Here is an 8,189-nt window from a genome sequence, read left to right as displayed (position 1 = left end):
GCTCTTCCATCTAAACCTCCCTTCTGCTCCTGTTTTTTTGTTTCCTCCAATAAAATAAAATGCAGCATGCAATCACACTGTCACACTGGCACAGATGAGGAATGTTGCAGTGTAACAGCAGCAGTAAAGTGTGAAGTGAGCACAGACACAGGGGAAAAGCATAATGGTGTAGCCTTCCCACCCTCCAGTGTTAGGCAGGTTGCTCTTTCGTATGTGTTTATCTCACCCTTAAAGTAACAGCTTCAGAAGTGTTTTGATGCTACCGTCTCTTTGCATTTGGGGGGGGGGGGGGGGGGTGTTCTGCCTTTGCCATGGCAACCCCAGATCACTCTGTAGTGGTGTCTAAAAAGGCAATCTAGCTAATTTTGATCCCAGGCCACATCAGGATAATGGTTGGATAAAGGGCCAATTTTAAGACTAAATGTATCTACTCAACATTGTATTGACCATTTACTAAATCTATTCTTGTTGTGAATTATGCTCACTTTAAAGGACAGCATGTCCACCGAAAAAAAAAAAAAACAGAATACAACAAAATGTGTGTTCACTCTAGTAATGTTCTCAAATCAGATGACACAAAAATAATGCTATAAATATAAAATAAATACAAAAATATAAATAAAATATGCTGCTGATTATAGCATTTTTTTATTTTCATCATCCATTTGCACTATAGAAATATAATATTCAGGTACATTCTTGAAGGTTACGCTGTGATAATTCAACCTTTTTTTACCCTCAATCTACTCTGGAACTTTTGATTTCCACTTCCTTTAAGATAACACAGACAATCTCATTTTTGCGTTTAAATATGCAAATTGTAGCAGCTCCTTCCACAATCGTATTGCCTTTATACCACATTTTATGTTATTTAAAAAGATTACAGAAACCACTCTTCTTAAAATTGGATTAATGTAATCCCTCAGCGAGAAATCTGTCATATTCCAAAACTGTGGCGCTACTACTGTATATGACAAGCAGTGTAAGATTATAATAATAATCTGAGTGTTACCTGAATGAAAGACATTTTCCTCTATGTTGAAAATAATACGCTGACTTTTTGAAATACCTTAAAACAGCATTTAAAAATGACTGGAGTGAATTAAACTCAAAAGAACATTTACTCAAAGCAGCATCAGGGGTGTCAAACTAATTTTTGTCGCGGGCCGCATTGTACTCATAGTTTCCGTCGGGGCGCCATTATGACTGTCAACATATATTATATATAGTACAGGCTACACAACACTAATAACAATAACTAGTTTTTTTTAAAAAAAGAAGATAATTTGCAATTTTAGTATTGGCACAATGTGTCTTTGCGGACCACATAAAATGATGTGGCGGGCCCTATCTGGCCCCCAGGCCTTGGGTTTGATACCAATGTGCTAGATCCTTCATCCATCTTCTATTTGGCTTTATAAATGGCAAAGCAATTTTGATTCTTGAAGGCTGCTTAAGGTTTTCTTTTTGAGCTCAAGAGGAGTGTCACATTTCAGGGCCTCCTGCGGTGACAAAGTTACATTTGTTTGTTTCATCCATTGCACCAAGGAGACAATATTGCAGTCACACAGCCAAGGATTTCCATGCAGGTGTAACTTCTTCAGGGCTAGGAAGGGTTTAAAAGAGAGAGACAACATGTTTGCAAATGTTTGTATATACCGTATTTTCCGCACTATAAGGCGCACCTAAAAACCTCCAATTTTCTCAAAAGCCGACAGCGCGCCTTATAATCCAGTGCGCCTTATATATGGACCAATATGGATTTGTGGATGAGGACTAATTTATTAAAGTAAGCTTTACGTGTTTATTTTGTGTTATGTGATATTAACGTTTGGGCAACGTTGAGTTATTGATATATTGTTTTCACTATTTCGAGTGTTACTACATTGTGATTGCATTAACATTTGAGCAACGTTGAGTTATTTATTCTATGCGCCTTATAATCCAGTGCGCCTTATATATGGACAAAGTTTTAAAATGGGCCATTCATTGAAGGTGCGCCTTATAATCCGGTGCGCCTTATAGTGCAGAAAATACGGTAATTGGAAGTCAATTGTACTCGAGTTGGTCTTACAAGGAATTTGGGCCAACATGTTTCCATCCACTGCCTTTAGGCGGTTTCCACTGAGACCCAGCTGAGATAGCCGAGGCATGTTCTTGAACACATCAGATGGCAGGTGTTCCAGATCGTTGTTCCTCAAATAGAGTTCCTGTTGTACAATATAGTAGATTTTCTTTCTTTTGCAGTACCAGTTTAAAAATGTCTTGAAAGCAAATATTACCTGCAACACAGCCAGTCCACCAAACATTGGAGGCCTCAGAGTAGACAAAAGATTGTTGTCAAGGACTAGCATCTCCAGCGAGCTCAACGGTTTGAATGCTCCAGCTGCGAGAGTCTTTAAACTGGATTTAGGGAAACAATTTTAGACACGTCATATTCATAATAATAAAAGTTGAAATGATTACCATGACAATCATAATTTATTTGTTCCATCATGCAAGTGAAGAAAAACCACAGCATTGGATGTTCTAAAAGTTTGGCAAGGAGAAGTTGTCAAAATATCACAAAGTAGTGAAGACTAAAAAATCTTCATTTTAATGGACAATTATGCAACCACCTTAAAAATGAAAGACCGTTATTACAAATTATATTCACTACCTGTTGTTGTCCAAATTGAGGAACATGAGGTGTCTAAGTCCAGTGAAGGCCTTTGGCGAGATCTTTTGGATACGATTCAGGGAAAGATCTAAAACCTTGAGAGCAATTAAAGGTTTGAAGGTGTTGGATGGAAGCACTGTCAGGGCGTTTTCAGGAAGATCCAGCTCTGACAGGTTCCTCATGCCGAGAAAGATATTAGGCTTCAGTGTACCAATCTGGTTCTGTCCCAACATGAGGAACCGAAGGTTCAAGAGATCCTTAAAGAAATGAAATGACTGTTAAAATCATGCTGTTCTAAAAATGTTACACAAAATTTGAATTGTCTGTACCTTGAATCCCCTTGGTGGAAGATTTTTGATGTGATTGCTATAAAGATTAAGTAGCGCTAGCGTCTTTGCACCGGAGAACGCACGAGGGTGGATGGACTTGACGGCATTATGTTCCAAGTTTACGCTTTCTATCTTTGGAACTAATCCCAGAATATTGGCCTGCAGGTTTGTGATGCCATTTTCACCTTTTAAGAACCAGGAATTTGGATTATCACATTAATTCTTATATAACCAAAACACTTTGAGAGATAAATCGATTACGACTGTGCCTACCAAATTTGAGGATCCAAGCATCTGAGGGAAGTTTGACGGGAAAAGCTCGAAGTCCTCTCTTATGACAGTTGACCTCTGTCTTTTCTTGTCCAGACTTTTTGGTGCATGTGCAAGTACTAGGACAGAGCTCCGCTTCAGTCTGGACCATCCAAATCATCACCAACGTCAACCACTTGAAGTATTTCATCTCTTCTACAAAACGAAGGGCAGAGAAATCTATCAAGCTGACGTTTTCTTGGCAGGTAGGTGCTTATGCATGTGTGTTACTATACATCAGCACACTTCCTAAACCGCAGGAAAGTTCACCCTTATATGTTAAAATGTCTGTTTCACCCTTCAACAAGGGTGTTAAACTTGTTTTTGTCGCGGGCCGCATCGTTGCTACGGTTACGACTCATATGAATTTACGTTTGAATTATAATTATTATTATTTAAATTATAATTTATAATTAATATATGTTATCTATCACATACTATACAGAAAATAATTGATGGATAACTACTAGTTTTGAAATCAAAACCCAGTAAATTGTTTCGTCAACTGTTTTTCAATTGAATTTAAATGGAGGATCGGTGACAAAAAAAAATTTCAATATTTCATTTCAGTGTTATTAAAAGCGAAGACAAGTTGGAAGAAACAAGAAGCATGATTTGACTTCACGGGCCACATAAAATGATGTCGGGGCCGGATTTGGCTCCCAAGCCTTGAGTTTGACACCACTGCATTCCAGCCATGTTTAATTTGTGACCAATAAAACTTGTCAAACATAAAATAAGAAAAAAATATTTCATGCTATCATTTGAATATAAATGTATTTATTTTTCAGTTCTTATTATTTAAATTACAAGGTGACACCTGCCATTAGTTCATTTGGTTAATTTTCAAACAGTTGTTCTGTATGCATCCAGCAGTCATGATAAATTTATTCGGAGATGTGATTCCATCCTCAAAGAGAATGGGAATGGCTGTTTTTCGACTCTATCTTTTTTTTTTTTTTTGCCTCTTCAAAAACTTCCCCATCTTCCGCAACCATGCTCTCAAGCTGTGTTATAAGATTCGAGTGTTTGAACTTTTTTTGGAGAGCTTTCCCTCTAAAAGCAGTGGTGTGCTTGTTCTAGCTTTAAAAGGACACAGTAGAAGTAGAAAAATTGCAGGACATGTCCATTAAGCCAACATATTCAGCAGAGTAGCATAAATAGGGCAAAACCTGCATATTGGAAAGTTGAAAATTATATCAATTATATGCTTGAATATATTTTTGTGTTATGAAGGACACTTGAATGTCAGTTACATAATATTTGGATGTTTCGCTTTGGAACCTTCTTTGTCTTCTGGCAAAAATAATCCAAAACAAAAGTGGTCTTTGCCATGTTGCGCAAAATGATCAATTTTAATTAAATCTAAAATTTATTTCAAGTATCATTGCCCAATGGGAGTTTGTAACACTTACCTGAGCAAATTTTGATCCAAATGTTGCAGATCCTAATCCACTTGGTTCCGCAAAATACTTTTGACTTTTGATATAAAGGTAAATATAATGGGAAAAAAATAATTTGTAGAGTGCAAGCTACAATCTTGACTATATGACCATATTTGTTGAAAGTTCTCCACTTTGCATTCAAATGTTTGTCTTCAAATTCTAATTTCAGGTCTTGACAACACCAGAGGAACCTTGCAGAATGCACTTCCCTCGATATGTTTGGAAAGATATACGCAGCTTGAGGACCTCTATGTCATAGGTTTGACAAAAACATCAGTGCAAAAAAAAAAAAAAAGAAAACACTGTGGCAGTGTTTGAGAACACACCAACCACAGCAAACAGTGAAAAATTGGTGTGAAGTCCTGCAGTTTCACAGAACCCAGAGAAATGTGACAGCTCCAGAATATGGCAGCGGTCCATGTTACAGTGTGTGAAAACAATATGTACAATTTTAGTTTTTTACATTTCCAAGCATCTCCACTAAACAACTAGAATGTCAAACATTACATAATGTGTTTATGTTTTGTATTTTTTTTAGTTTAACTAGTCACAATATTCAAATTTAACTAGGTGGACTTATGAACTTGAACCTTCTGCTATTATGTAAAAACTACCGTATTTTCCGCACTATAAGGCGCACCGGATTATAAGGCGCACCTTCAATGAATGGCCCATTTTAAAAATGTGTCCAAATAAAAGGCGCACCGGATTATAAGGCGCACCTTCAATTAATGGCCCATTTTAAAACTTTGTCCATATTTAAGATATATACATTTGGCCTGCGGGCCGGACTTTGGACACGCCTGCTGTAGTGGCTCAATATTGGTCCATATATAAGGCGCACCTGATTATAAGGCGCACTGTCGGCTTTTGAGAAAATTTGAGGTTTTTAGGTGCACCTTATAGTGCGGAAAATACGGTACAAAGTGTGCAGTTTGAGCATCTTCCTGTATTGCAACACAAACTGTTGCCATGTAGATTTAACTGCATGTGGAATTGGGTCAAGACAGTAATTCCCTGTGAGAGGAGAATACAGAGAGACTGCCAAAACATGTCACCCTGTATTACACAGCAATGAAAGGAATGAGACTTCTGACGATGGAAAAAGGGATATCAGCAAAGTTGCCAGATCACTCTGACGCAAATTTCATAATAGAAAAAGAATTCCGAGTATAGCGATGCAAGCAAGACCGATGATCAAAGTGATGGAGAAACACGGGTTGGAAGGAAGCCAGTATGAGGAAACGTCAAAACAGGCGAGAATACATCATGTGAGCTGTGCAGCAGAGTTGGGATTAATCGACACACGTATGACGAAAGAGGCGGCGGATAAACAGCTGTGCTGACTAGACTGATTCTTTTGTCAGAGGAAGATGAATGATCCTTTTCAAATCTGTCCAGCTCACAATCATAAGGTGTTGGCAAGCCATCTGGAGGAGGATCATTAGGCAGTGTTTACACAGGCAGGGAAGGAGAACGGACTTTATAGGCAGATCATTGGGGAATCTACCAACAATCTGTGTGCTGTACTTTTGAAAATAAACTTCTTCAAAAACTTCCTTACCATTTTATAGAGTTAATTAATGTGTTAAGGGCTGTCTGGTTTAAAAGTAGTGCTTTGCCACCATCTTTTTTGGGGGGGCGTCAATTATTTATAGATTTTTGCTATTTGGAGTAAGGCTTGCCCTTTCCATTGCAAACAGCAACATTACCAAACATGCCTCACATTATAGCCACTTGTAAACAAATACAGTGCAGCTCAGCCTCTGGAGAGCGGATGTTATGGCTGGAGATATGGTTTTGTCTGAATATCAAACACATTTTTAATGGCTAATGTGGAGTTTTCTTTCTTTTAAGAGACACACGCAGTTTGAAAGGGGTGTTTGCGCCGTTGTGGGAGTGAACAGAGTCGACTTGGCCCAAAAAATTGTGTTATTCTCTAATGGGCTTTATAAATTGTATTACTGCAATGGTCATTTTGAAGTTTATTATTTGACTAAAATCATTGATGACTAAAATAATTAAAAAATTAAAAATAGCCTCTCTCAAAATGTATTCCTTGTACTGTTATTAACAGTTAATCATTATAATTTTTTTCCTAAAAAAATATTAAAATTTATTGGGACTTTAACTATTTCTGACTTCCAATTACACAAAATCTTTCTCAGTGCTCAGTGTTCAAGCACGGCAATAACACAGACACAAAATATTAGCACACCTGAGCTAGGCTTTAGGAAAATAGAGAATATAAACCACTGGAAAGAAAGTTTTTGATTTTATTTGTCTTCTTTTTTTAAAACTTGCATGGAGAAGAGCATTTTTGTGTGAACATTGCACACTTAGCTCATCAAGCACTTCGCGCATGTCAATGCATAACACCACCGTGAGAACCAACACCGGAGCTAATGTTAGCGTCAATAGGTTTAGTGTGAGCAAGGCTATTTTCCTGAGTAACTGCTCATAAAAGGAGAAGAAATAGACTCTAGAGGCATTCTGAGGTTGTATCTGTGGCATTTTATAGAGAAACCCGCTATTTGCTGTGTCTCGACCGACACTAACCGGCCCCTTTAAAATGGACAAATGGACCAAGTGCTTATTGATGAGAAGACATGAGTTAGCATGGACTCAATAGAGTGCAAATGTTATTGCTTAATGGTCCACTGGAGTGTTATTCCATATAACAGGGGCGTTGGTGTCAATGTTGAAGTTAGTGCTGAAATGTAATGTCTCAATTAGACAATAAGGTGTGTTTCATAATGATGTCTGTACAATACCTATTACAAAAATATACTTGAAATGTAAAAAAGAAAAAGTAGTACAAACTAGATGCTCCATCCTCGTCATGTTTTATGTGGAAAAAATAATTAAAGTTTATGTTCAGTGGTTAACCTCAAGCGTTCCCACTACACTGAATATCAGATAACAAGGCAGGACGTTGACATGGCCAACAATACCGTATTTTCCGGACTATAAGGCGCATCTAAAACCTAAAATTTTCTCAAAAGCCGACAGTGCGCCTTATAGTCCGGTGCGCCTTATATATGGACCAAATTCCTAAATTTAAACTGGCCCGAAGCATTGTGTCATGAAATCAATCATAAATGGCCCGCTGAAGACTATGAATCATGAATCAAAAAGACTATGGATCATTATTTTGTGATTATAAAGTAATTTGTTGCGTCTGAAGTTGAATTAAAAAAGATAAAATGGAGAATGATTTGATTTGGATTAAAAATCTGACATGATGCATTAATGGTGCGCCTATAGTCCGGTGTGCCTTATATAAGGACAAAGTTTTAAAATGGGCAATTCATTGAAGGTGCGCCTTATAGTCCGGAAAATACGGTAATGGAAGGAATCAGGATCAGCTTTATTGGCCAAGTTTGTGCATGCCAAACAAGGAATTTGATCTCAGCCTCTGTACAACATTTAAGTGACTAACAACAT

General features: G+C 37.5%; 1 protein-coding gene across 1 annotated transcript; it reads right to left on the bottom strand.

Moving 5' to 3' along the window:
* Positions 1-625: 625 nt before the first annotated feature.
* Positions 626-5,259, bottom strand: si:dkey-1j5.4 (leucine-rich repeat-containing protein 15). Its single transcript, XM_049757909.2, has 7 exons — positions 4,713-5,259; positions 3,262-3,453; positions 2,989-3,173; positions 2,660-2,916; positions 2,283-2,403; positions 2,075-2,210; positions 626-1,606 (listed from the first exon to the last, which is right to left on the bottom strand). The coding sequence occupies exons 2-7, from the start codon at positions 3,446-3,448 to the stop codon at positions 1,416-1,418; spliced, it is 1,077 nt and encodes a 358-aa protein (XP_049613866.1). The 5' UTR covers positions 3,449-3,453; positions 4,713-5,259; the 3' UTR covers positions 626-1,415.
* Between the last annotated feature and the right edge of the window lie 2,930 nt (positions 5,260-8,189).

The sequence above is a fragment of the Syngnathus scovelli genome, chromosome 20, assembly GCF_024217435.2.
Source record: "Syngnathus scovelli strain Florida chromosome 20, RoL_Ssco_1.2, whole genome shotgun sequence".
NCBI lineage: Eukaryota > Metazoa > Chordata > Actinopteri > Syngnathiformes > Syngnathidae > Syngnathus > Syngnathus scovelli.
This window is presented reverse-complemented; position numbering and strand designations above follow the sequence as displayed.

Bases quoted from the DNA above. Each gene is read 5' to 3' on its own strand.
- si:dkey-1j5.4 (XM_049757909.2), bottom strand. From the start codon at position 3,448: ATGAAATACTTCAAGTGGTTGACGTTGGTGATGATTTGGATGGTCCAG. The intron at 2,917-2,988 runs GTACAGACAATT...CATTTCTTTAAG, and splicing joins TTCCACCAAGGGGATTCAAG to GATCTCTTGAACCTTCGGTT. The intron at 2,211-2,282 runs GTAATATTTGCT...ATTGTACAACAG, and splicing joins GTGGACTGGCTGTGTTGCAG to GAACTCTATTTGAGGAACAA.